The following is a 27,678-nucleotide window of genomic DNA, read 5'->3' on the forward strand; positions in this document are numbered from 1 at the left end:
TTTAATTTTTAAAATTTAAATTTTTACTTTATATTTAATTTTTACATTTTGAACAGAATAGAACAGTCCCTGACATAAGTCCTCAAAAACAAGGCACGTGATAAAATAATAATAATAGTCATAATAATTTAGCAAATACTGAATACATACATAATAGAAAATAAAATAAATAAATGGAAATAAAATAAATACATAAATACAAATAATGAAAGAAACTGACTTTTACAAAAGGGTGGTATTTGCATATTTGGGATGACATTTTTTTTCCGTTGCAGTTTCGCGATTGGCTCCTTCGACAAATTGGCAGAAATGCATCCAGGGATGGGACCCACCACCGGAGGCAGGACCTGTTGGTGCATCAAGGGGCAGGGTGAGACCCTCTGCTAGACCCTGCCTGGCACCACATTGGGCAGGCCTGGGGCGCCACTGAGAGCAGACCAACCAACGCTTTCCTCATCAAAGTCTTGGTCAGATCCACAGCTGGGGGCAGCTGACATGAGATGTGCTCAAAGATGTGCTCAAAGGTCTTCGTCACAACATCTTTTTTTGCCCTCCAAGCCGCTTTCCGTGAAGCCCCGCCCTACTCTGCCTCTGATTGGCTCGCACCTGGTGCCTTCTTTGCAGAATTTAAGTTTATTGCAGATGAACAAGATTGCTGGAAGGTTGGTACGATTGATGATTTCAACTCAGATCCACATCCAGGACCAATTCACACCAGGAAGTAAGATCTACGTCCAAATCATCCGCGTCCACTAAACCCGATTTAAATTGAAGATGTCTCGACCTATCTCACACTCATACCCACTAATACCGAATCCTAATCTTGCATTTCAGTGCAGTCAGAGGGTTAGTATGTTTTGTCATGTCAAACGATTCATTGACTGTTCAGTCCATTATGACGGAGCTCCTCAGCTTCACTGAGGTTATAGTCCAGTTGATTATGTGATGTGAAAATAATCCTAATTATCAGATAATTTGTTGGTTTCTATTTCTCAATGATTTACTTCACTGGACTCCCAAGAAACAAGTCACAGTAGAGTATCTCGAGAAAACAATTCAGGGTGGAGTCTGTTGAATTCAGTGCTTGGAGTGTTCTTTTGTCTTCGTGGTGCAGGCTTTGCCTCGATGCTAACTCACCATACGCTGGATCTTCCAGATAACACCTGTTCATGCTACGGTCAGTTGAAACCCCTCCACTGTGCACAGGTGATATCACTGAACGTCTTGCACCAGTGATGTTTCCTGTCCTCTTGAAGCAGGTGGATGCTGCGTTCTATGTGCATGTATTCACATGCAGAAATCAAATAGGATGATGTGGACAGGGTGCAACCCCAGGGGAGGACACTTGACTCCTGATGGCAGTTATTATTGGATTATTCATTTCCCTATCAACAGTGTTGGATCTCAATTGACCGACTGACATCTGACTTTTGCACATGCTTATCATTTCATTGTTCAAAGTTGAATTATCAGCAATAGAAAGCTTTTGAGTATTTAGTGTGTTAGGCCCCCCGTGGAGCTGCTACAGTCTCTTACTTTACACAAGAGGCAGTGAGACACAGTCCTGTTTACTGCGCTGCATATTGAACAGCTGCGGTGACTTTTCAGTTCAAGATTGCACTTAAACACTGATGTGCTTATTGAATACGACACGATGGTAAAGATCAAACGGACGTCTATTATTAGCAGCTCCTCTCTGAACTTCTCAGATGTTTTTTTCTAAATACCAGTTTCACACAATATTTCATAATGAAACAAGTCACAACACTTTAGTACAAATCTGTGTTTGCTTTATGTCAGAATTACAACTTCTTTTAGACAGATTTATGACACGTCAAGACAGTTTAAAGATTCTTTGAATTTTCACTTTTTAAGTCAGAATAGAGAAAAGTCCAAAATGTGAACACAAAGCAGAACACTGTTCTTTCCTCCCTCATTATTCGTCTCACGACCCCTCCCTCTTGTACTGACAGTGGACGAACAGCTGGCTGGAGGGGTGTGGCTTAATGTATCAAACTCACATTCCTTAAACTTAAATAACTTTGATTTAGTTACGCTCTGATCTCCATCCTTGACTCCTGGCAAACCACGCAAAGTTATGACGTCTTAGTGACAAAATGTCTCACAGTAGTAACTGACCTTTTCATCGATGTTCTCTCACACCATAGAAACGCTTCACATGTTTCCAACAAGTGTGTTTATGCCTTTTCCTTTTTATAATATCATGTTAAAGTAACCAGCAGCAAATCTAGAACGTGACCTCATTCACAACCATCAATGCGTCACGACAAGAGAGTCCATGAAAGTCTGTACAGTGAATTTGACTTTGTCCGTACACCGGTGCATTCTGGGAGCTGAGGAGATCTCTGATAGGGTTGTGATTGAGAGTAGAAAAATAGCCTTTTTTTGGAGTTGGAAAAATCAACTTCTGAATGAATCTGAGTGACAACAAACATCGTCACTATACAGATGGGAACTCATGAGGTGACATGCGAGTTACATTTCTGCCGGCGGCTTCCTGTTGTTTTGGCGATTAAAGGTCGGCTCTATTTGCCCACAGTGAAGGACTGCAGTCCTGTGATGGCTCGGCCCAGGATCAGGGCGTGGATGTCATGGGTACCTGGAGGAGGAGACAGACCATGATCAAATTTATCAAATGTAAATAATTGCATAATCTGCTCAAAATCAGACATTGGTACATCCACGTTATTGTGTGTGTGTAAGCATTTCTCATCCTCCTCACCTTCGTACGTGTTGACCGCCTCCAGGTTCATGACGTGGCGGATGATGTGGTACTCGTCGGAGATGCCGTTTCCTCCCAGCATGTCTCTGGCCTGCCTGGCGATGTCGAGGCTTTTACCGCAGCTGTTCCTCTTCAGCATGGAGATCATCTCTGGAGCCGCTCTGGGACCAGAACAACGGCGTTAGTTCCGCGTTAGTTCGGCAGACTCTGGCGTCAACCGCTCTGGTCCCAGCGGAACTATTTCAACAACTACAAACTACTTCTCTCAGGATGGATTAGAATAACTTGGGTGATCCCTTTAACCCTTTCATCTTGCGCCACCATCTGGTCAAATTTTCATTTTCCGGTACTTTTGCTTTATGACAAAATACCTGCAAAACTTATAAATCCCAGCAGCCTCAGATGCACTTTGTGTTTAGTTGGATCTGCAAAGTCTGTACCTGACACCAAAATGAGACACAGCAGCCCATCAAACTATTTTATGACCCTGTTGGGAACCAAAGGAGAGAATACTTCCTCCTCCTCCACCTGAAAAAGGTCACAGTGTTTGATGGTTGGGCCCCTCAGGAAAGTGCCGACACCCCGTCACACCCCTTCAGAGGATGAAGTCGTCTTTACCTTTTAGCATCGATGAGCCTTCCCAGCTGCAGACAGGCCTGCAGGCCGATGGTGATCTCCGTCAGCATGTCGGCCATTTTCTTCTGCATCAGCTGATTCCTCGCCAGCGGCACGCCAAACTGGATTCTGGTGCAGACGACAACAACGGCGCCGTGTTAGCCACATGTTTATTAAGAAACAATCAAAAGTGAAATGGAAAATATGACATCGCAGAGACAACTGGGACGTCCGACCTGTCGAGTGTGTACTGTCGAGCTGCGTGGAAGCAGAACTCGGCCGCACCCAGAGCGCCCCAGGCGATCCCGTAGCGAGCGTTGTTCAGGCAGCCGAAGGGACCCTGGAAGCAGCAGCAATGTGAGTAAAACACTGAGAGAAAAGGTGTGAAGTTAACCATGTTCCACAAACACATCGCCAGCATCACCGGACTGTTTTCGCTCCACTCACCGCGAGGCCGGAGACATTGGGCAGCAGGTTCTCCTCGGGCACCTCCACCTCGTCCATGACGATCATGCCGGTGGCGGAGGCTCTCAGGGAGAACTTCCCCTCGATCTTGGGCGTCGTCAGGCCCTTCATGCCGCGCTCCAAGATGAAGCCGCGGATCTTCCCGTCGTCGCACTTGGCCCAGACGACGGCGATGTCCGCCACCGGGGAGTTGGTGATCCTGAGGGTGGAGGCAAAGGGAGCGTTAGGGAGGCACACTGGTAGGCCGGATTTATACCATACAGAGTAAACGGTGAGTACTTTACAGCTGTACTTCACATCTGAAGACTTTATCATCAGATGTTAAACAATTTATCAGATGACTAGAAAACAAAACATAATACTAAGATCACCAGTCAGTGTTTGTTCTGTACCGTGCGCTTTACAGAGAATTCATTCAGAACACTCGTGTAAATATACCCGATATTCACATCAGATACTTAATGCAACCACGTCATTACAGACATACCGGTGCTCGGTTCGACAACTTAAATGAGCTCTTCCCCATCAGACGCATCGCACCGGTTCCTCTATTTTTGATGCAGCTGTTCCGCGCCGCCTTGAAATAATCCTCCAAAGACTCAAAGTAACACGGCGCACACGTGCGTCTGCTCTTAACGTAATAAAAAAGTGCCTAATTTGATGCAACATGAAAACATTCACTTGGGTGTTAATATTACTGACGTCATCAGAGTCTGTAGTGGGTTAACAAACAAACCAGGCACTGGTTTACAATGTATTTTAGATTTCTTCCTTCAATCACAGAGCAAGGTAAGAGTTGTTAATGTAACGTCATGAGTAAAACTGCAAAGTCCAAACCCTGCGATGACAATAAATCCTGACTTGAGGTCTTCACATTGCTCTAGAAACATCTCTTATTGTTCTATTTTGATGGTATTTGTTTGATTTCATTGTTACTCACCAGGTCTTAGAGCCGGTGAGAGAGTAGGTGCGACTGGATGGATTGTACTTGGCTCTGGTTTCCATGCCGCTCGGGTCGCTGCCGTGGTTTGGCTCCGTCAAGCCAAAGCAGCCCAGGATCTCCCCCCGAGCTGGGAGAGACAGAGGGGAGTAAACCGAGAGCTCAGTCACTCACATTGTGACTAACGCATTCATATCCGTGGTTGCCGCTTCCTCCTCTCACCCAGCTTGGGGAGGTACTTCTGTTTCTGCTCCTCGGTGCCGTAGGCGTTGATCGGGTGCATGACCAGCGACGACTGCACGCTCATGACGGAGCGATAGCCGCTGTCCACGGCCTCCACCTCTCTGGCGATCAACCCGTAGGCCACGTAGCTCGTCCCGGCACAGCCGTAGCCTTCACGTGACACACGGGGAGAGGAGTTACCGTGAAGCATCAAACTCACGTTCAAAGAATCAAAGTGAGGAAGTAAAGTCAGGTTTAATGGGCTGAAAAACTTTCATCAGAGAACAAACAAAACACACAGGTCCGCTGTGCACATGGCCAAAGTCCAGCTCAGACAGTCACAGAAGTACAAATAGACAGTTTATAGTTCACAAAGAAATGCTACAATAAACACACATTTATTATCCATTGTGTTCACAGCCTGTAACATAAAGCAGACTCACCTTTAATGGTCGGGCCCAGGACCCCCATCTCTCCCATCTCTGACACTATTTCTCTGTGGAACACTGAAGGAATCAACACAAGCAGCTGTGACGTTATTCCAACTAAGAGTGTGTCGACAAACAAAATATCAAGATCTCATTCGGTCTCGCACCTTCATTTCTGTTCGCCATAACGATGCGAGGCATGAGCTTCTCTTGGCAGTAGGTCCGGAAGGAGTCTCTGATCATGACCTCCTCCTCCGTCAGAAGGCCCTCCAGGTTCAGGCCGTCGCGCCAGTTGAACTGGACCTTCGCTGTCAGACATTTAGAAGAGGGTTACGGTTCAGAAACCTTTCAACCGCGGATACAAACACGTTGTGGTGAGCGCCTCAAATTCAAAACATAACGTCGGACGACCATTTCAGAAATAAGGAGCCGTTAACACCTACGTGTTTTAGACTTCGCCTCAACCTTCTCGGCATCTGTGGAAGATTCAAACCAGAAAAATGATGATGAGGCAAGAAACGATATAGCACTGTTTTCCCTAGAAATCTAAAATAGTTCAGCAAACTACAAGTCCTATGTAGTATAATTATACTACTGTCTCAGGTGAATTTAGTTACACACAACAAATTACACGGAAACCACCTGGATGGAAAGACTTGGTATCACAGCACTTACCACATCTGGAAGCCGCTGCAGTTCCCTGTGCTCTGGAGGCTGAGATGATGGCACATCTGTGCGAGTTCGCCAAGAGACGACACACGGCGCTTCTCAATGCCATGATGAAGAGGAATCTATTCAAAGAAATCCATAATTCATTCACATTCATAGCTAAGCTATCATAGCTCACCTAACGTGACCCTGTGTGTCCACTGACATAACTGTAGCTACAAGCTAACAGCGCTAGCTCACGAAAGCTAGCTAGTAACTCGGGCGTAAACGACGTAACGTCCGTATGACCACGGTAACGACGTACTGTGTGAGCGCTGTGCGTTGAGAACAGCAGTAGAAACATGCTGTCAGTCGTGTAAGGAGCGTTCACCTGTGTTAAGTGGGACGACAGTCCGTGTTCTGGCTTCCCTGTTTTGCCACTAAGGTTGATGGCGCACTCACTCGGCGCACAACACAACCCGACGTCATCACGTAAAGCACGCCACCGACGTCATCACGTAAAGCACGCCAAGCTGGACGTGCCACCATATGCCAGTGATTAAACCACGACCAACTTTTTTTTCACATACCCAATCATGTTCTCTATGTGAAAGCAGAAGTGCATATTACTGATTGAGACTGTGACATAAACATTTTGAATGTGTGTTCGTGGCCGTCCATCATCATCATCATCGAAGATGGCTGCCTTTAGGGGAAACTTCAGCAGCTGCAGACGACTGTGATTGGCTCATTGGCAGGAGGAGCGGATACTTGTGGCTGTGTGGGCTGTAATCATGTTTCAGTTCCCAGAATTATAAAGTGCCAAAGGAGGTTGACGGTTGCTGCCATTTGCCCAATAAGTTCAGCCCTCCCTCCAGTCCTGGCAGCAGACACAGTTGTTCCCAGCGCTCCTCTCTGCTGGCAGACGTTCACACGCTGTCATGAACAGAGCTACTCAGGGACAAGTTGTCTGAACATTTTAAAAGTTTCTGTGCAGGAGGACAACAAAATGTTTGCAATGGAACCCTTCTCCCAGAAGTGCAAACGACGAAACCAGAAGGGTGCAGCATTCAATCAAATAATCCCCCATGAATAAAGGAAGACAACTTTAAATCATTTTCTTTCATAGACAAACAAATGTTTTGCTCCACCATATTAATCTGACAGCAATAGTTTCTCCTACAACTATTACAACTATACAGCATGATACATTACACTGTCTCCATCTGTAGCAGCTACAACACGTAGCTTACATATTCAATGGAATATGCAGCAGTTTGTTAGTATTGCAATTCAGTAAAGTTGTATCAAACATACATTTTTCGATTGTTAAAGTCAAAGCCTGAGATATCTTGACTTTTAGTCTCAAACTTCCAGCAGTAAACACAGACACGTATTTTACATGAACGTACAGACAGAATGTGCTCTGCTCTCATCACCATATCATGGGAGCTTCTTGTTGGCAGCACAGAGTCTGTAGTTCCATATTTACGACGTTTTATATGAAACATTAAATGTGTTGAAATCACATCTTCGTGTAGACCACCTTTCACCGGCCAGCGTAATATGATTTTGGAGAAATACGTTCAAAGTAACCATTGTGTCTCTTACAACTGAACAAACCATCAATACTTTCAAACATATTGGTATTTTGTGACACGTCGATGTTGTAACCGCATTCAAGCCAGTTGAAAAGACGTGGAAAATAGGTCTTGGGTGTTCAGACTGAATTTCAACCAGAAATCCACGTTGAAAGCTGGTTTGGTGCTCACTGGGATGAGTCCATCCTAAAACTCTCTGGATTCTACACGTTCAATGATGCAACCCAGTGGTGTTTTTACTGCCTGGTAAAGGCCAGTGTCTTTCAAACTCCACCACCCCAGCTTGTGACACTGGCTTAAACACGTGTCGTCTCCAAGCCCAGTTTGTCGTCACCGAGCCTATGATGACATCATCAGGGTTATATTTTTCAGACAGCTCCCTCCAGAGCCACAGAAGACATGATAGAACCATTGTCACAGTTTTAATATCAGGCTATGCTCTGTGAGTAAACTGCACTTGATGTTTACCCAAATATGGTACGATCCATGCATTACATTGATATAATCTTCTGAGTGTCCGTGAATGATTTTACATGAAAGACGCTTGTTACATTTTGCACATAATACCTCTGTATTATCACTAAAGTAACATTTAGATTTCTACTTTGTGGTATCTCTTGTTTTACTATTTGGATTTTCTCTTCCTCCTCTGCGGCCGTGCTGACTCACAGAGTGCAGAGTCATACCAGGCAATGTTAGGCATGTAAGTTGAATAATGAATGAATAGATTTGATTTTATAATTAATGTCTTGAATTTCATCAGGCAAATAAAAGTTATGCTATGCCAATGATTTACTCTACTCTTGGCTTGATGTAAATTCATTTCCGCTGTGAATGAGTAGGATTGACAAACACAAGTGACATATACCTCGTTATATCACATAAAATATTGAGTTTAATTGTAATTGACGCTTGTTAGACGGTTATAGCAGCTCATTGGACAGTTATGTCTGTATCAGTTAACGGTACGAGAATTTAACCAGTCCAGGAACGTAAACTCCCGCCTTGACTCAGCGATTGGCTCAGCGCCCTGTCGATCACGGTGTCCTGCGTTTTCATTGGCCAGCTCTCTCCTCTTGCGGAATCTCGCTTTGAACGTTTGCAGATTTTGGAGCGGACTTCTACTGGGGTGGTCAAAGTGTCAGAAGAAGACAGGGGAGCCTCCGCCAAGACTGGAAGTATGCTGTAGTTAGTCGTCGCCGAAAATAAAAACATAAAACAACATAAAACAACACCTTTGGCTCGGAAGACACACTCCGTTATCATGGAACTGGAGGAGAAACCGAAATATGGTAATTATTTAAAGTCCAACAGAGGCACGCTCTGCCTCGTCCCGGGATAGCTGCGAACTAACGTTACAACTGTAAACAACGTGAGAGACTTTATTTTTGGCGCAAGACGATAACGGTAATATTTGTGGTAACTGCAAATACTTTCAGTATTTACAGTAAGACGTGCTTTTGTGTTTAGTTTGCTACCAGCCGACCACTTTCCCTTTTTTTTTTAACTTACTCAAACCTAAATATTAACTTGTACGCTCCTGAAAATTGTGAGTTCCCTTTTTATTAACATATTCAGTGCACGTATATGCCGGGTTTTTTTGTTTTAAAAAGCCAGGTCAGTATGTACAGGGTGCCTCGTGCATTGTGTGTACAATGTCCCGCTTTACCCGCTGCTTGTCCAGTTGCTGCCACATTCCTCAGACTGGTATGGCAACAACAGGAGCTTATAGCTGACGCCCAGCTATCTATGGAGCTCATTAGAAAAATGCCTCAAACGTGTGAGGCATGTGGTGGACGTCTGTTAGTGTCACACAAGAATGCATAATATCCATATATTTACATCTGTATTGTTCAAAACAGTATCCTTGATGTTTGGATTGCCACTGCTTTTTAATTATGTCCTGCTTACCACAAATATGTCTTATAATAGTGAAGATGCATTGTTGCATATTGAGAACATGCAACGTGAGATGTGCAGCTCTTTGCTTCTTACAAGGGATTTCACAAAGCGTAAACCAATTCGTTTTCGGGCAAATTACATTGTTTCTTTTTGTATTGAGATACTTCAAAAACAAAGATTTTGCAATTGATGTTGTTCTGCAGCGACGTGTTGAGCATGTCGAGCAGGATGTTCTGACGAGTAGGCATGAAAACAACAGGAGGCACTTCTTCTGTCCGCTGGCTTCTTTCACGATGTGGCTTAATTGTGTTTTTTTCTCTTCTCTGCACACACCCTTCTCCACCCGTCCGCCCGCCACACCATCACTCACATTACCAACCCCTCCCCGGGAGGCAGCACCACACTGAATACATGATTGTGTTTGTTGGACCTTAAAGGAGAAGACGGTTGTGACTCAGGCCACAAACTCACTTAAGAGACGGCTGAGGCTTGAGAGAAGTAAACCTTCAGTGCAAAGACTAATATTTATCAGTGCGTCTCGAGGCTATAGAGTGAAACCAGCTCAAAAAAGGACACAATGACAGTAATCTAAACCTCCAGAACATTCTGCAGGAACATCTATAGTTTCACATGTTGGAGTAATTTCAGGCCGAGACATAACAAGAAACCTCAATGACAGGATTCCAGGCAGCCATGCCCATGGTGCAGATTAGTAATTATAAGCCATATTTAGGAGAGTGGTTTTGAAACCCGATGCTGAGCTCCTCCGGTCTCTCTTTCAGGTCCTTGCGGTTTGTTCGAGTTTACGTGCGCTACATGTGCAGATTTAGTCCTGATTCAGTTTTCCTTTCAGCTCCTGCATGCTACAGCTTTTCCTCCCCGCGACTAACAAACGGCCAAAAACATCTCCGTCATTGCAGCCGACACGCTTCCACTTCAAAGCGCTTCGTCCTCGTCATACCCTAACAACCCGAACAGGATCACGAGACTCTGCCTGAGATACAACAGGCATGACCGGGGCAGTGTGAGACTGCTTATTGAGGTCTGGGAGGATGAGTTTGGCGGAGAGGAGGCGACACAAATGCAGTCATTTGGATTTTGAGAGCGAGACCACCCCAGTGAGCCGCCCTCACTCGTTAGTGCGTTTCTTTACCGGTCTGTAGCTCTGTTTGTTGATCTTGGCTGACCTTGCTGGCCCTGAGAAATATTTCTCTTTGTTAATACGAAAGCAACACATCTTTTGGGAATTTTACCAGCTATTATATCTCTCAAATGTCCCTCGAAGTGTCTTCTGCTGTGGTGAGGACGGTGCATTAATTGTGTCCGAGGACTGAAGTCTCAGATAGTATGTGTTGTTTAGAGAATGGCTTCCTGTTGGCCACTTGTTGTTTTGCTCATTCTGTGTGATTCAGCCTAAATGTATGAATTGGATCTTGGTTTCACTTTCTGTCGTCCGTGTCTGAGTTAAAGAAACAACCGCACTTGGTGTAACTTGGTGTAGGTTTGGATGGCAGATCCAACTATCAGGACTTTTTCGAGAAACATGGACTCCAATATATAACGAGACAAGATGTGCCAAAGGATACAACATTTTACTGTGGGTGTACCGAGGATGTGTGTGATTGTGGCGTTGCTTCCTTTCCAACACACTCCACACCCTCCTACTGCAACGAAAGAGATGTGGGAGCGCAGCAGCAACCTTGAGATGTTATTAAAGTCTTCCGTCTGTGCCATCTGGCTATGAAATCACAATCCTTTTAAATATAGCCCTTTAATGTCTCGATTGTATTACTTTCTTTTTTACTCCCGCTATTTTATTTGACCATTTCTTCTGCTTCTTTTAGTTCCCAGGACCTGAAAAACAATTAAAGTATGATTGTACTGTTGCACAACATGTATACCTGTCAAACACTGGAACAAAGTATTGATTGCTGGGATGGAGTCATCGTTAACGTAATAAGCTCCACCTGAGCTTTTCCTGCTTTCACAAGTCACAATGTCTGCTGCTAAATAAAACAGGTGTTGCTAATAATATATCAATGAAGTGCAACTTGTTACTAGCATACTCAGTATTGTTGCTGATTGACAACAATATATATAGAATTAAGTTTCCGCGTCTAAGGGATAGGATGGAATTACCAAAAAGGGGAGCATGATTAAAAATAGGAACCACAAGACGATAGATACTGTACATCTGTACAGTACCGGATTTCTGCTACTCAGGACGGTTAGAGCGGTGGCAAGAAAATGAAGCAGGGGAAAGACACGTAACACAATGAACAAAACAAATCCTGTACCAGAGGAAGAAACTCAAGGCGAAACAATGCGAGACATCAAGTTGAGTTTCAGTTTCAGTTTTGATTTTGTTTCAGTGAAAACAGTGCTCTCCAATGACCAGATACATGTAAACAAACAAAAGCACAATATGAAGACAGATTGTCTGTCCCTAAAAAAGACAGTATGGCATTTCATAATTAAATCAAAGCTCTGACACATGTAGCACATTTCATCTGTGTTTTTTTTCATGATTTTAGTGAAGGCTCAAAGGTTGTCTGGTTGCACAGCGGTGGCTCAGTGGAATTAGATTAGATCCCTTGGAGAGCTTTTAACAGATAAAAACAATCGCTCACTGCCACCAAGGAAAAAATATTACCAATAATTTATTTAAGCCTGTTTACAAAACAGAATAGTTGGTTTTACTTTGCACCACACGTCGCTCACTGCACCGTCCCAACTCGCTGTCAGCCGGTCCAAGCTAACGGCTCAGGATTAATTGCACATCGACGTCGAACCTGTAGCATCCGTCCAACAGTGAAAGGACAATAGATGGAAGTAAGAACTCTCGTATCGTCGTCCAAGAAATCGAATTCCCCCTGAAGCTACCGGCCTCTGTTTCAGAGTCACTTGTTGAAAAAAAGTTTGTTGCGTTCTGGAAATCACAGCAGGGAATTCCCATTCACAGCAACATTGGCCCTGAACCAAAAACAGAGTGTTTGGAAACTTTCAGCCATTCCAGCTGGAATGAAAGTCTCTTGTCAGCATCTGTTAAAAACATCTGTGGCATTTAGTCCTTCTGTGGACTCTTTGTTGGAATTATGAATTCATCTAACACACTCTGGTTGGGTACAGAACAGAGAGGGGTCCAAAGTTTCGAGTGCCTGAAAGCATTTGGCCCCAGTGCAATACTGCCATGTCCCCACAAGATGGGAGAAACCACTTTGAGGAGGAAGAGATTTCAATTGATCCTATTTCAGCTGCTCCACATGGCAATTTAATGGAAATTATTCAACATCAAAACTATGGCTCTTTTTAACCTAATATTATCAGTATATCTATAAAAAATATGCAACAAAATGAATTAAATATCCAGAATGTAATCATGCCCCCTCTTCCTCTGCAGCTACACAGAACACCACTGGAGGCAGCGGTGCAGGCGGAGTTCCTCCTTGTTGTCTCTAAACACATGTTTCTGATAACATCTAAGGACTTTGACTTTAGTCTCCACCCTCACATTCACACCCACGCCTCCTCTCGCTCTCTCTCTCTCTCTCTCTCTCTCTCTCTCTCCCTCTCCCTCGCACTTCCTGTGGAACAGTAAATTTGCCTGTTTTAGGGACAGAAACAAAGTGGAAAAAGCAGACAGACAGACAGGTCTTTCTTTGGAAGTGGGAGGAGATAAAAGGAGATGCACAGGTGGGGCCCAGATTGGAAAGAGGCAGTTGATTCAGCATTAACACACAGGGGGGGGGAGTCTGCTGGCTGCTGCCCTGAACTCACTGCTATTCACTGGGACAGGTTGGACTGGTTTCTACCTCCTCACTACCCGTGTTCTCCCTCCCGCTCATTCGTACCGGCAGAGAGAGCGAGAAAGAAGTGAAGTGTCTGTAGAACAGAGTTAAGAGAGCTCTCTGTGCATTTGCACATTTGACCCAGAGAGAGGGAATCAACATGCCCGAGGAAGGAGAAGGAGAAGGAGAGTTCTACGGAAAGAATGGTAACCGCTCTCTTTGCTTCAGTTTTCTGCTGATTCTCAGCTCTGTTCTTGTTTCATTCTGCATTCATCGAAGAGAAGTCAAATGAACAAGGGATTATTGGTTCATCTATAGCCCGAACGAGGAATCCGTCTCATCAAGTGTCTAAATTGTGTTGAGAGAAACCGGAGTGTCAGTATCAGCATGTCAACGCTGCGGGGCAGGAATGTGTGTGTGTGTGTGTGTGTGTGTGGAGAGCCTGCTAACACTGATTATACAGGTGTGTGTGTGTGCGAGATCTGGGAGCCCTTTTATCAGTGTTTTCTCTCTTTGCACAAATATTACTGCGCCATGAGTTTGTGTTTGGATAATCATTACAGGGAGCAGGCTTCACTTGTAACAAATCCATGATTCATTAAGCCTTTCACTGGTTCCTACAGCTACATATCAACCTGAACGAGGCCTCCCTCTCCTTTGGCGAGTCTGACCTTTTGATTCATCTCTGAAAATATTAAAACAAGTTCAACTTGACTTTGAAATTGGCAACAACATTGCACCCCGGAGTGACGACACGGACGTAGCATCCTGTTTATGAACGGCAGCACCCATGCTCCTTCTAAACAGGAAGTGGTGGTGGTGCTTGAAAAAGCAGCCAAGATATTGATTCATTTGGATATAAAACCAATATTCTTTTTGTGTTGGAGCGGTGGCTGTGCTGCCTGCCCATCTGTGACTTTTCTTTCTTCTTTGCTCTCCATCACTAATGTGTCGCATTGGTTTCTTATGTCTGCCCCTGGAGAGCACTGACCTGCTAAGTGAAGCTAACGCTCCCACGATGAATTTAGCTCGGAGCCAAAAGATGAATTTGCTCGGATAATAGAAGCTTCTATTCTGCTGCTTCTGACACGCTGACCTCTGGTAACCTGCAGCAAACGTACCTGAATAGTTATCAGAACCCACAGAGCATCATTTGACACGATAGTAAAGTATATCGCATCAAAGTTTCAACTTAAATGAACATACGACACTGTCGAAAGTGTGGGCTCCGTCTAGCACATGGGTTTGCCTCTGCTTAGTCACCAGGGAGGAATTTGTTGTGTTGCCAGGCGTGTCTTGCCTGGAGTGAAAAGTAATCTGACAGAAGAATGGGGGGGGGAGAGACATACCGTCTCTTAACTTTAAATCCACTGCTCTTTTAAAAATAACCCGGGTGCATCTCTATTTTGAACACATGGTGTTGCACGTACGGTTGTAGAGATCAGTAGTCGGTTTGCATAGAGTGACAAATGCACTTCTTCTTTTCCTTCTGCAGGCGAGCCGAGGAAGTATGACCCGAGCTTCAAGGGCCCGATCCAGAACAGGTGAGAGGGGGTGTGGCTTCTGGGTATCACAAAGAGTTTTTCTTTTTTCGACCCTCCCCCCCTCACCCTCACCCTTTGCTCTGTCCTCTCTAGGGGCTGCACAGACATCGTGTGCTGCATCCTCTTCATTATTGCCGTACTGGCTTATATCGCAGTGGGAATACTGGGTAAGAAAGAAAACACAATCTAAAACTTTTCTAACACAAATCGAGGTTTTTATCTGACCTTTACCTTGTGTTTCTGTGCTCCCAGCCTGGTCCCAGGGCGACCCCAGGAAGGTGATCTATCCCACGGACAGTCGAGGGCAGTTCTGCGGGCAGGCTGGCACCCCACTGGCGTGAGTTGCTTTCCACGCAATGATTATAATTAATTTGCTGAATGGTGTGAGCTTCAGTGCAGCGACTGTGTGAATGTGTGGGAAGGTGAAATATACAAACGTTATCGTCCTTTACCTCAAAAATACTCTTCGCAGAATACAATTAGTTGATGCAAGCGTTGCAAGAAAAAGATCAATTAATAAATAGGGAACATATTATTTAACAATCTTTCACACTTTAACCCATGAAAATGGCTTTACAGGCAACAAACTCTGTATTCTCTCATCATCTTTTTTTCTAATTTATTTTTTAAAGCACAGCACACTCAAATTTAACTCTTTGTGGTTTAAAGTGCCCACTTTATGAATCCAGAATCCCTCCGTCATAAGCAGCACCTTCTCTAACTCCTCCCCTCTCTGCGGCCGTGGTTACACTCGTCTTCTCCCTGCAAATGGAAGAGAGGAGGAAGGCCGGACTGGAGCCCCAGATGAGACCTGCTGTCTGAGTCCTATTAAGTTACTGCTGATGAAAACTGATTTTTAACATTTCAAAATAAAATCCTTTTTAAATACCAATGTAACCGAGGGAAAAAAATGTCAAAAGAAGGTATTCATCACAGAATAAGCGGAGCTTCATTGGCGGCTATTCTTTAATAAAACAAGTCAGCTGATACTGCAGGGAGGAAGCGTAAGCAGCAAAGGTTTTATTTTGCTTTTACTGAGTCGAGTTTTTTTGGGAAATTCGATGCGTTTATCACCGTTTTACTGCGGCTCCTTTGACCACAAAGAATCTCCGATCACTATCCGACCAGGCGGGTCGCATCGAAGTGTCAAATGTGGACACAAGGAAACAGCTGAGCACCGATCTGTCACATTGAAGAGATCTCAAACTTCCACATAAATGCCATTGAAGAGACGGGTTGGTTCATTTCCATTAAATGTGCCGCTATGTTACTTTTCCTACACGCCCTTTACCACATGGAAAACCATTGTACCTGTATATCTATGGATGCACCGTCCTCATAAGGAAACAATCATAATGTTGGTTTGTGTGTAGCCAAAAACAGAAAGGTGCACTGTTGGTCATAGAAATGCACAGACATGGCTTTAACACCTCCCGTCAGCGTTTTCTTCCTCTGACCATTTTGTGTGTGTGTGTGTGTCTTAACAGCAACAAGCCACTGCTGTTCTACTTCAACATCATGAAGTGTGCCAGCCCCATGGTGCTGCTGGAGTTCCAGTGTCCCACCACGCAGGTGTGAACTCACGTATTCTTCTCTGGTCCTTGGGGAAACCTTATCAGTGTGTAGACTGGACACCAGGCACAGCTCCTGCGGTTGTTTTTTAACCTGCTGTGCTGCTTTCTGCGTCCAACATCCGCACCAATGAATACTTTTCCCGCTCGCAATGTAACTTGTGTCCTGCTTGCTTTTTTTTAGATGTGCGTGGAGAAGTGCCCCGACAAGTTCATGACGTTGGTGAAAGCCTACACCAACAGAAAAGACTTTGAGGACTACAAGATATTCTGCAAGGACGGTGTGACGAACGCAATGGTGCGTTCAAAGCCAAGTTGTTGAGTTGAAGCCTCCTCCTCTAAAATATCCCCTGTGCTGCCTCGACTATTTAGATTGTCCAAAGGTTTCCGCACTCCTTCATGTCTGTTTGCTGTGTTTCAGGGTATACCACAAATCCTCAGTTTAGGTCTCTGTCCCGCCATGCTGACCCCCAGCAGACCATGTGAGTTGGATCAAAAATGATATTACATGTTGTATACATCCAGATTGCTGGCACATACACATCAATCAACCAGCCTCATCTCTCATTTCTGCTTTCCTTCAGTCACCCGCCGGTGTTTCCCAGCTTTGGGACAGAAAGGAGGCGTGGTAACCGTGGGAAACAACTCTCACTTCGATGACGGGAGCGGAACCATGAGAGACGCCAAGGATCTCGTGGATGGAGTCAAGTGAGTGCGTCGCTCTTGTAAACAGCTGTGTGTACGTGTCCCCGGCCCGACACGTGAGATATATTTAATTTATTTTACAAACCGCACCCGACGAGGAACTCCGTCGCGCTGAAAACGGATGAAACACTCTGGAATCTCTCCGCAGGAACGCCACCGTGGTTATCGAGGCTCGCCAGGTGGTCATGAAAATCTTCGAGGATTACACACAGTCCTGGTACTGGATCCTGATGTAAGTCACCCGCCTACTGTGTGTGTGTGTGTGTGTGTGACATCGTGCTCACCTTCCCTCCTCACACCTTCCAACTCTCTGTAGAGGGTTGGTCCTCACGATGCTCACCAGCCTGCTCTTCATCGTGCTGCTGCGCTTCCTGGCGGGGATCATGGTCTGGGTCATGATTGTCTTGGTGATACTGGTCATAGGATATGGTAAGGGCCAAAGCACACGTTGTAGAAGGCAGGTTGTACCACCGCCGACACAATTGTTTTTTGTTTTCTTTGTGCATTGCATTGTGGGAGAATGGTGTCCATCAACAGCACACCGGAAAATGTGTTTTCTAGGATCTATGCCGAGAGTTTTAGTTTTCTTCTTCTCTTCACTTTTCCAGTGTGAACCAACTACACACTCCGAACCTGCTTAGTGTTGGTGTGTGGTATAATATCGGGACTCATCTTGAAGTTAAACACGTGTCTCTGGTGGATGGATAAAAACAAAGCCATCATCGATGCTCAGCTCCACCATGGCAGTGGGTGAATAAAGAGCAGGGCCTCCATTCTAATCTGGTGGAGCTTGAGATATTTACACATGCCCATGTGGAATATGTTGATGCCATTTTTTGCTGAAGAAAATTGCAGCGTAAATGGAGAAAAGAGTCGATGTGCTTTTAAGTTGTTTTTTAAAAATCCATCAGTCGGTGAGAGGAGAAAATCAACATCTTCATCCTCGCTATCAAAACTCTGCTGTTCTCTATCGCTCCGTTTGGATATTTGGATGTTTTGAAGTGGGCTGGTAGGAGGTACTTCTCCATAGTCCGTGTATTACCTCCAGTCGATGGCTACTGGAACCGATTTTGGAGTACCAGCACAGAAGCAAAGCAATGTGCTGCTGCACATTGCTGAACCGATTTTAGACGCCTAAAAAGATCAAAACCAGTTTAAGCCACCGAGACTCCTTTGACAAAAACATTAGTTTTACCTCACAGAACACGGGAGTTGCTGGTCCACTGCTGCCTCCATCAGTTTGTGACTTTGGTGAATCCACACTAACAGTTCGAGGCAGCAGTAGACCAGCAACTCCAGTGTTCTGCAAGGTGAAACTACTGTTTTTATCCAAGGAGTCTTGAGAGCGGCTTCAAACTGACGTCTGATGGCGAAGTAAAGAGGTGAAAATACTGTAAATAAAGAATACCTCTAAACTGATATTGCTTTTTTTCAAAGATGTCTAAAATCCATTTGACTGATGCCTCTTCCACAGCAGCACATTGCTTTGCTGCCATTCTGTTACTCCTGTATGTTTCTCCTAACTGTAGGCGTGCACGCTGCTTCTTTAAAACTCTGTGTGTGTGTGTGTCTTGCTGTCCAGGTATCTTCCACTGCTACATGGAGTACGCCGCCCTGAAGGGAGAGGCGGGCGCCAATGTGACTCTACAGGACCTGGGCTTCCAGACGGACTTTGCGGTCTACCTGCAGATCAGACAGACCTGGCTGGCCTTCAGTCAGTCCACCGCTCGAACTCGACTCAAGATTCTGACACGTTGCCGTGAAACACCCTTGTGACCTCTCCCTCTGCGACCCTTCTCTCCTTTTTTAGTGATCATCTTGGCCATCGTGGAAGTCATCATCATCCTGCTGCTCATCTTCCTCAGGAAGAGGATCCTCATCGCCATCGCTCTCATCAAAGAAGCCAGCAGGTCAGACTTCACAGGATGGGAGGAGTGGAAAGACGGATCGATAATGATCATAGTGGTGGATTAAAGTGTCTGACTAATGGCACAGATGAGGTAATCAAATTACAACTGATTGTAATTGGTTGTGATGTTGTGTTCACAGAGCCGTCGCTCACGTGATGAGTTCCCTTTTCTACCCTCTGTTCACGTTCGTCCTCCTGGCCATGGTCATCGCCTTCTGGGCCGTTACTGCTGTGTATCCTTTCAACTCGCTGTCAGCCCGTTGTTGTTGTTGTTGTTGTTGTTGTTGTTGTTGTTGTTTGTGGTCGAGCGTGGCCCAACACGCAAGAGCAACAGGTGGAGAGCATTAAGACTGGTGGAGCTGCCCATTAAACCAGCAGCTCTTTCAGCGGAGCGGTTGCTTTCAAAGAACATAACTCCGTGGCCTATTTGCCACAGGTTGTTTCAAATTCATCATGAACGATAAGTAACAGCTTGAACTTTGATATACGAGACTGATGTGTGACTCAGAGGCACATCAGCAACTATAAAGATGATAAATCAGTACCTTGACAAACAGCAGTATAGTAGATCCATATGTGTGGTTAAAACAATGTACAAAGTAACCATCCAGTTAATTTTCAACTGAACCACCTTGAGAACTTCATATATTGTGGATTTTGATTTGAACAGTTTTAAGCACTTCTTGGGAATACGCCGGTTAAGTTTGGAAGTCAAGCCAATGCAGAAGTGCCTTACTTGCATTCTCTCTAATGGCCATCAGGGGGCGACGCCTCTGGTTGTATAGAAGTCTATGAGAAAATGACTCTACTTCTCTCTTGATTAATTACCTCAGTAAACATGGGTTTATGTCTCAATCTCTAGTGTCAAGTCTTCTTCAATACAGCATGAAGTTCATTTAGTAAATTATGGTCCATTTCGAGTCAAATAGACCATGAAGCAGAGTATACTTTAAGGCGGGGCTACACGGTGATTGACAGGTCGCTAGGGAGTTGTCTGGGTTTTTGTATTACGACTTTAACCATTTCACAGTGCGTTTCCAGTTCATGAAAGTAAATTGTGTTTGGTTGCCTAAAAATGTTGCATTCAGCATTTGATTGTGCTCCACCCTCTCGTGGCACTTCTGCAAAAAAAAACAAGATGGCGACGGCCAAAATACCGAACTCAAGGCTTCAGAACTGTAGTCCACAAACTGTGTGACATTACGCTGACGACGTCCACTTCTTACATAAAGTCTACGAGTGAAGTCCAGACATTTCGATTCAGCCTTAGTTTTCCTTGCTGGAGGCTCCCAGATGTGTGTGCGCAACTGTATGAAGCAGAAATAAGCTTGCACATGTGGATAAGTAATTCAGCCCAGGTGGTAGAGCTGGTCAGCACAGTAACCAACAGTGTGCCAAAATGAATGATGTCATACGGAGCGGTTGGATGTTGAATGAGATTTGTTAGGATTGTTTGTCCTTAATGGAACCGATCAGCTTCTTGTCTACCTCTAATGAACCCATCTACAAAGTGTTCAATGAGACGGTATGCGACCACTCTAGAAAAACCTGTGACCCAGCGGTAAGTTGTCTTATTTAATTTAATTTAATTTAATTTCAGATTTATGTTTGATCCTGCAGGCAGCATGTTTTTTGATCTTACTGCAGTTTTAAGACAACATAACTGTTAATAAGTGATCCTCGTAGTGACCTTTTGAACCCTGAGTCTTCTCTTGACTTCTCATATTGAGTGACTGGGCTCGTTAAATAGAAATCTCGTGGATTCCCGCTGTGCGTACGAGGTCTCTGATATAACCTGCAGCCGTTCTCAGAACTACTCGACCAGTGAGGAAAAAGCGCACTGCCCCGACTCAGAGTGCCTTTTCGCCTTCTACGGCGGAGAGACCGCCTACCACAAGTACCTGATCGGCCTGCAGTTCTACAACGTCTTCCTCTTCTTCTGGTGCGCCAACTTCGTCACGGCTCTGGGACAGATGACCCTGGCCGGGGCCTTCGCCTCGTACTACTGGGCCGTCAACAAGTCGGACGACATGCCCGCCTTCCCGGTCTTTTCTGCCCTGGGGAGATCTCTCAGGTGTGTGTGGAGGACGTTTCGGCATCATCTCACACCTAACATTTGAAGTATAATGGGTGCAAAACGCGTGCAATTTTCCCTATCTTGTTTCAGGTATCACACGGGAACTCTGGCGTTCGGATCCCTCATCCTCTCAATCATCCAGATCATCAGGGTTTTGCTGGAGTATCTGGACCACAAGCTGAAAGGTCTATTGCTGCTCGAGGCTACGAGCCATATTTTGAATTCAGTGTTGATCAGACCTTCACTTACCTGTCAATCACCGTCTCATTCCCAGGAGCCCACAATAAGTTTACCAAGTTCCTGTTGTGCTGTCTGAAGTGCTGCTTCTGGTGTATGGAGAAATGTGTCAAGTTCATAAACAGGAATGCCTACATCATGGTGGGTGGTTTTTAAGTCGCTGTACTCATCCCATCATTAAAATAGAAATGCATCGTTCTCCGTCATGTTGAATCATCTGAATGTAATGAGTGTGTTCGGCCTCCAGGTGGCGATCTACGGCAAAAACTTTTGCACCGCTGCCAGAGATGCCTTCCTCCTCCTCATGAGGAACATGATCAGGTGAGTGGACACGGGGGTTTTGGATTTGCATAATTTTTTTAAGCGTTTGATTTCATAAGATTGGAAGTCTCCCTCTTGCAAAGAATCAGTGATCCTCTTTAATCCCTCCAGGGTGGCCGTCTTAGACAAAGTGACAGACTTCCTCTTGTTTTTGGGCAAACTGCTCGTCGTTGGGCTCGTGGGTGAGTCTGTTTTTATTTTTTCATGCTTGAATATTTCACTAGACAAATGCAGTATTCTAGATAGAGAATAGGGCTGCATATACTCCTTAAATACAACAAATTGCAAATCCCATTGAAGCTTAAAGCATGACAGTTTTAACTGCACAGGTCACCACAATGAGCTCACTCAGGCTGCTGCATTACAAGCACAGCTGGACTGAATGGGCTTCCGCAGACGTCAATGCAAAGTATACCTCATAAATTATACAATTTGTCATAATGAGCGAATTTGCATTCGATAATTTTGGAATACTGAGCGGTTTTCATATTTCAATGGAATACTAACACAATAGAAACACAATGAGCCTGAATGGATTTCCATAGACTTTCATGTGAGATGTAAATTATATCGACATAATTTGCTTATTCACAACCAATCTGTGTGAAACATGGAGCGCTTTAAAGCATGCTTGGAGTTTGTAGTGTGTACAGGCTGCGGCTGGAATATCGAGGAAATACAGTGGATGTCAATGGGGATTTGACTTTGAGGTTTTTTTTTTTTTTTTGGTCCTCTCTTCCACAGGGATCTTTGCCTTCTTCTTCTTCTCTGGGAGAGTGAAGGCCTTTGAGAATACAGCCCCCCATCTCCACTATTACTGGGTGCCCATCCTGGTGAGTGTGCCGCTCCGTTTCTTCCCAGGAACAGTAGTGTTATACAGTCGCACAACAGAATTGGTGGATCCATGTGTGATTCACGGCTCTTCTCGTCCGCCCTCAGACTGTGGTGGTTGGCTCCTACCTCATTGCCCACGGATTCTTCAGCGTGTACGCCATGTGTGTGGACACCCTCTTCCTCTGTTTCTGTAAGTAACATTGCAGCCGTCCCCGTCTTACTTCTAGATTTTGCAGGGTCATGTGGACGCCGGGTAATAGAATTGCAGATCTGTTGTAGTGAGAAGAAGAAGAAAAGCTCATTCGTTACCAGCTAAGAACTTTCCTCACTTCTTTCCTCACAAGTCTCCCATTGCTTTTGGTGTCGGACTGTCACAAATTCTAAATTGCATGAGTACGGTGTGCCACACTTCAAAATAACCAGTTTCTTATTCTGAAAATTGTGGCTGCTTGGTGTTGAACTGTTAACTTTTAAAATGCCTGTGGGTGCCTTTTGCTTGCTTGCTATTTGACTCTCTTTTTTTGTCTCCTTTTTTCTCACTTCCCACAATTCACCCCCTCCCTTTCTCCTTCCTACTGGCCCTTTAACATCTTTTTTTTTTTTTTTTTTTTTTTTGTAAACCTTGAATTCAATACAAATTTTCTGTTCCATCCATTAACGCGTACACACACACACAATAAGGTGAAGACCTGGAGCGCAATGACGGTTCAGCCGCAAGGCCTTATTACATGTCCTCAACCCTTCGTGAGATTCTGTGGAAGAACGCGGCTGAGGATGCGTCTTCGTCTTCTGCTCGGCAACAAGACGACGGAGACGTCCGGCCGAAGCATGATCAGGAGGAGGAGGACGCGGCTTAGACAAGAGGAGTTTTGTGGGAAAGGACACGGATTTACGGGCATAGCAAAACCCCAGCAGCACTTTTTTTTAAATGGTTATAGTTAAAGATCTTAAACGATGATAGTAAGGAGCTGGAACTTTGTGAATGCCCTCCTTTGCACTTAACCCACTCATCCCAGAGTTAGATTGGAGTACAGTTCCAGAACGCCTTGCCTTTAAAGCTGAGATTCAGTGTTTCCTTTGTTCACAGCAGAGTCGGACATATTTCCTTTTACCTCCTCGTTTCCGCACAAGGAAACGTGGAAAACAAGAGTTGAAGGATTTGTTTTCTTAATTGACCATTTGCTAAAACCCTCCCCCGACCGGTGATTGTCCAGTCATAGCTTTAGGAGTTTGGAAATTACCGGTATCATTAAGTAATGAACTTGAAGGGTGCTCGGAGAACTCTTGCCAAGGCCGTTACGTGTATCCGCCCCGTGATTCGGATCCGTGCCGAAATTAGATTGTTTCTTCCTTGGCTACACCCTTCCACCAAGTGGCATGAAAATCAGGGCCGGTAGTTTTCATGCTGTAAAATAGATCAACAAACCAAACTGAACACAATATATAAAATATGTGCGACGGTTATAATTACATTAAAAGCAATGGTTTGTGGGAGGGCTGAAGCTCTGTTTATCGTTAGCATGTTGGGCTAACTAGCTTCCAACCTGTAGTACTTACCCATTGATGGTTCCAACACAAAATAGCATTTCATGCTACATGATCTTGTGGGGTTACAGGTTGAGTTCACGACAGCACAGTTACTGCAGTATTTCCTGGATGCTACATCAGAGTGTAAGCTAACGTATCGACTCTTTCCTTTTTCCAAAAAACAGCCAAACTCATTATTCAAGAGACCATTATGTTCACAAAACACATCGGTTAGTCCTCATCCGATCGTTACAAGTGAACTATTAAAAATACAAGCTTGTATCAATGCTAGCAATAACGCATACGTCTAACTTCTGTAATGCGTACGTCCCAGATGCTCACACGGCATTTTTCCGCGAGTCCAAGTCAACTCTTGAGTCTCTCGTGGCTGTAATGAGCGTTATTTCATCGGCTGCAATCCGGACGGCTCAGAACACTGCATAGATGCACGTCGGAAAACCAAAGCATGCACTGTATTGTCCTTTTATCTATTAGCATACAATCTCTGCATTGATTAGTTGTTTGGCATATGATCGCTTTAAATGGGCTATTGCAATGCAATATGAAAACAAACAAAAACACAGTGAAAACTTTCCTTTAAAGTAAATTTTGCTCCTAAAAATAAATAGATATTGACTAACATCACTCAGGGTAACAGGAATATATTATTACGCATGCAATAAAAACAGTATTTTTTTAAATTACACTGGGTCTCCAACTAATGACAGCTTCTAATCGACTGTCATTGAACACACCCCTCAAGCCTTTTCAACCAGCTCACGTTAGCTCTCGTTAGCTTAATTAGCTCTTTGATTAGTTGTCAGTTGTTGCCAAAGTGTCTCGACATGAGGAGCCTGATTTTGTCTCTGTCTGACACAGAGGCTCCTCTTTCTCAAAAATGACTAAGAATTTCGAGTGATTGATCTCACAATTATCACTGTGCGTGTGCGTGCATGTGTGATGTGTTGTGTGTGTGTGTGTGTGTGGGGGGGGGGGGGGGGGCTTAGCGACTGGTCAATTGAACATCAAGCATGTGTCTAGGGAATGAGTGCATTGAAATATGGGTCATTTGTTGCCTGGTTTAAATGATGAAATGGTCTCTGATCTGAGGTGTTAAGATTTAGTTTAGACAGTTTAACAGCCAGGTCTATCCACACTTAATGACATGGTGCTTGAAATGTCTCCAGTTAGTTTCTGGTACTTTGAACGTGTTGCAAACGTAAACAATTGTATCAATAGCTTACTGTGACATTTCTGTCACAAACTGACATTTTAAAAAGTCTTTTGATGGTCCCGCCCACTGCCACGGGCCAATAGAAACTTGAAGCCGTTCATGTGCCTAATTTACAGTGTTAACGCAGGTCTGTTTGCACCTTAGTGTGTCCGTTTGTTCAAAGTTCATGCAAACGTAATAATCAGTGTTAAGTTCTGCATTATCGGTACACTTTCATTTCTGTTCACACCAAACAGGTTTTTTTTTTTAAATGTGTGTTTTTCATTCAGTGCGTCTTGATGAGGGAGTGTGTGTGCGTGGCATTAAAGTTAGTTCAATAAACAGTATCTGAGGCAGTAATTTAAACACTTTGAATGGATTCATGCTGTTGGTGATTGTCCGAACTATTAATCAAAGATTTATGTTTATTAAATGCAAATTAAACTTTAACTCAAAGTGGAAACGAGCCAAATTGACTGTCCTTTTTACAAATACTAGTCTCTGAGGCTCTGATGACCTTTGGTGCTGAAGTTTCTATTGAATCTCGTTCCAGTGGAGGATCTTGAGAGGAACGATGGCAGTGCCGAGAGGCCCTACCTGATGTCCGAGAGCCTCCGCAAAGTCCTGAACAAGAAGAACAAGACTGAGCCGGCTCACTAGAGCCGCTCCTCTGTGAGGCGAGACCGTGGACCGGACCGTGGACCGGACCGTGGTTTATTTCTTTGCTCAGTGGAAGACTGCTTGGACAAGAACACCATCAGTCACCAGGGGCCTACAGGTGACGATCAGCTGTGTCATCCATTCTATTCTGTTACTGCCAAATGTTTCATTCTCACGTGTTTCTCACGAATTCGACAGTTCCATTTTTAACCGTCTGGTTTTCAATTTAGAGCGTTGTGGAATTTAAAATTTCCGTTTTGACTGTAGCTGTAAATTTGAAGTATTTTAAGGTTTCATTTGAGCATGTTTTCATTTAATATATTTGTGTTACATGAAGGTTAGTTCATATGCAATCTGCTAAGGTTGTTTTAAGATGTCTTTGCGCTTTTATAACTGTAATCTTCTATTATATTTGAATAAATATTTAACCTTGTTATCAAAGCCATTACGCTGCCACTCATGCATAGTGGAGGTCATTTACATCTAGAAATTAGACTAGTGTGTTTTACCAGCCAACATATGGAGAGAAATATAAACGGGAACCAAAGCAAAATGTATATTGTAATAGATGTATAGGAATATACTTTAGCACTTATTTCATCATTGTGGAGGTAAATTGAGAATGTTTTTTTGAAATAAACATAGTTTTTTACATAATTGTATGAGACCGACTCTTCTTATAAAAACTATAATTCATTTCCGTTCCAAACGCTTCAACAGCTCTTGGATCAGTGCCCTGAACCCAGTCCTGTAGTTGTTAAGACTGCAGACTTTAACAGAGCGGTCAGTCGAACTCTGATGAGTCTTTACTGTGAGCATGAACTTTTTCACCTAAATGAAGAAAGCTTAAACTACATTACGGACTGTGATTGTCAATTTAAGTTAATTCTAATGAATACGTTTAGTCTTTTGTAATGAAGATGGACGTACTGACCTTGATATTTGTGCTTTTATTAACCATATGCCAGCTTTAACATTTTTACAGCAAGAATTATCTCCCCAAAAAGCCACCAATCGATTACATTTTTCAAAATGCATGACAAATATGTCCTGAACCGTAAGCTTCAAATTGAAGCCTGCTCTGAACTGCCCTTCACTGGAGTACAAGGCTCTGCCTCTCACCTTTTATCGAGTGTGAATTTGAATTACAGATTGTATAGGTTTTATACAGTGCCTCTCAAAGCAAAGGTACAAAGTGCTTTAGAATACAAAAAACAACGCTAAAAACGCGTACGAGATATAAGAATTATAGTTTCAATGAATACTAACATATAACACACAGTGTAACAACAGCCTTAAAATGCTTCGTGCTGTTCTACTGTTGCCCATGAGGTGGAGTGTGTAATCTATTTAAAGTTCTGCCCTGCTGAGATCACAACCACCTTTCTAAGACTCATATCAGCACCTCATCAACAAGTAGGTCACATGTATTGATGCGTGGACGCTACTGTCACTCTAACTCTGTGCCGGCATGTTAGTCAGGTGTGTCAGACTCTAAATTGCTGACTGGTGAATTGGCGACACCAAATGTGCAAATGACATAAGAACAGCGACAGCGGGGACATGAGTGACGCCATTAAACCAGTTTAACGACAGCGGCTCACCAAAACCTCACAGTAACGCGCACTGAGTCAACATATTTGCCACGAGAACGAGGCAAAAATAGCACCTGCCGCTGTCTGACCTCTTGACTGCATTTGGTGGGTCAACTCTATTCTTTATGAACAC

General features: G+C 44.1%; 2 protein-coding genes across 5 annotated transcripts; one reads left to right on the plus strand and one right to left on the minus strand.

Moving 5' to 3' along the window:
• Window positions 1–1,780: 1,780 nt before the first annotated feature.
• On the minus strand, window positions 1,781–6,540 carry gcdhb (glutaryl-CoA dehydrogenase b). Its single transcript, XM_079281357.1, has 12 exons — window positions 6,453–6,540; window positions 6,089–6,204; window positions 5,857–5,889; window positions 5,581–5,721; window positions 5,429–5,491; window positions 4,986–5,156; window positions 4,764–4,893; window positions 3,806–4,022; window positions 3,595–3,698; window positions 3,362–3,487; window positions 2,744–2,904; window positions 1,781–2,620 (listed from the first exon to the last, which is right to left on the minus strand). The coding sequence occupies exons 2-12, from the start codon at window positions 6,189–6,191 to the stop codon at window positions 2,547–2,549; spliced, it is 1,323 nt and encodes a 440-aa protein (XP_079137483.1). The 5' UTR covers window positions 6,192–6,204; window positions 6,453–6,540; the 3' UTR covers window positions 1,781–2,546.
• A 2,255-nt stretch (window positions 6,541–8,795) lies between these two features.
• On the plus strand, window positions 8,796–26,607 carry LOC306787168 (choline transporter-like protein 2). 4 transcript variants are annotated; one of them, XM_079282242.1, is made up of 22 exons: window positions 8,796–8,954; window positions 14,848–14,896; window positions 14,990–15,063; window positions 15,149–15,233; window positions 16,384–16,468; window positions 16,652–16,765; window positions 16,889–16,949; window positions 17,052–17,175; window positions 17,321–17,404; window positions 17,489–17,601; window positions 18,755–18,886; window positions 18,983–19,082; window positions 19,222–19,314; window positions 20,558–20,642; window positions 20,893–21,155; window positions 21,249–21,343; window positions 21,433–21,536; window positions 21,643–21,716; window positions 21,828–21,898; window positions 22,461–22,549; window positions 22,656–22,740; window positions 25,844–26,607. In XM_079282242.1, exons 1-22 carry the CDS (start codon window positions 8,927–8,929, stop codon window positions 25,948–25,950), a joined length of 2,115 nt encoding a protein of 704 aa, XP_079138368.1. In that variant the 5' UTR covers window positions 8,796–8,926; the 3' UTR covers window positions 25,951–26,607. The 4 variants fall into 4 exon arrangements, with proteins under 4 accessions (XP_079138368.1, XP_079138366.1, XP_079138365.1 ...); XM_079282240.1 differs by lacking the exon at window positions 25,844–26,607 and adding an exon at window positions 23,232–25,740; XM_079282239.1 differs by lacking the exons at window positions 8,796–8,954; window positions 25,844–26,607 and adding exons at window positions 13,292–13,558; window positions 23,232–25,740.
• The last annotated feature ends 1,071 nt before the right edge of the window (window positions 26,608–27,678 follow it).

The sequence above is a fragment of the Melanostigma gelatinosum genome, assembly GCF_949748355.1.
Source record: "Melanostigma gelatinosum genome assembly, chromosome: 13".
Lineage (NCBI taxonomy): Eukaryota > Metazoa > Chordata > Actinopteri > Perciformes > Zoarcidae > Melanostigma > Melanostigma gelatinosum.

Bases quoted from the DNA above. Each gene is read 5' to 3' on its own strand.
- gcdhb (XM_079281357.1), bottom strand. From the start codon at position 6,191: ATGGCATTGAGAAGCGCCGTGTGTCGTCTCTTGGCGAACTCGCACAGA. The intron at 4,023-4,763 runs GTGAGTAACAAT...CTCCACCCTCAG, and splicing joins CTCACCGGCTCTAAGACCTG to GATCACCAACTCCCCGGTGG. The intron at 3,488-3,594 runs GTCGGACGTCCC...CGTCTGCACCAG, and splicing joins CGACAGTACACACTCGACAG to AATCCAGTTTGGCGTGCCGC.
- LOC306787168 (XM_079282239.1), top strand. From the start codon at position 13,513: ATGCCCGAGGAAGGAGAAGGAGAAGGAGAGTTCTACGGAAAGAATG. The intron at 13,559-14,847 runs GTAACCGCTCTC...TTCCTTCTGCAG, and splicing joins AGAGTTCTACGGAAAGAATG to GCGAGCCGAGGAAGTATGAC. The intron at 21,899-22,460 runs GTGAGTCTGTTT...TCTCTTCCACAG, and splicing joins GCTCGTCGTTGGGCTCGTGG to GGATCTTTGCCTTCTTCTTC.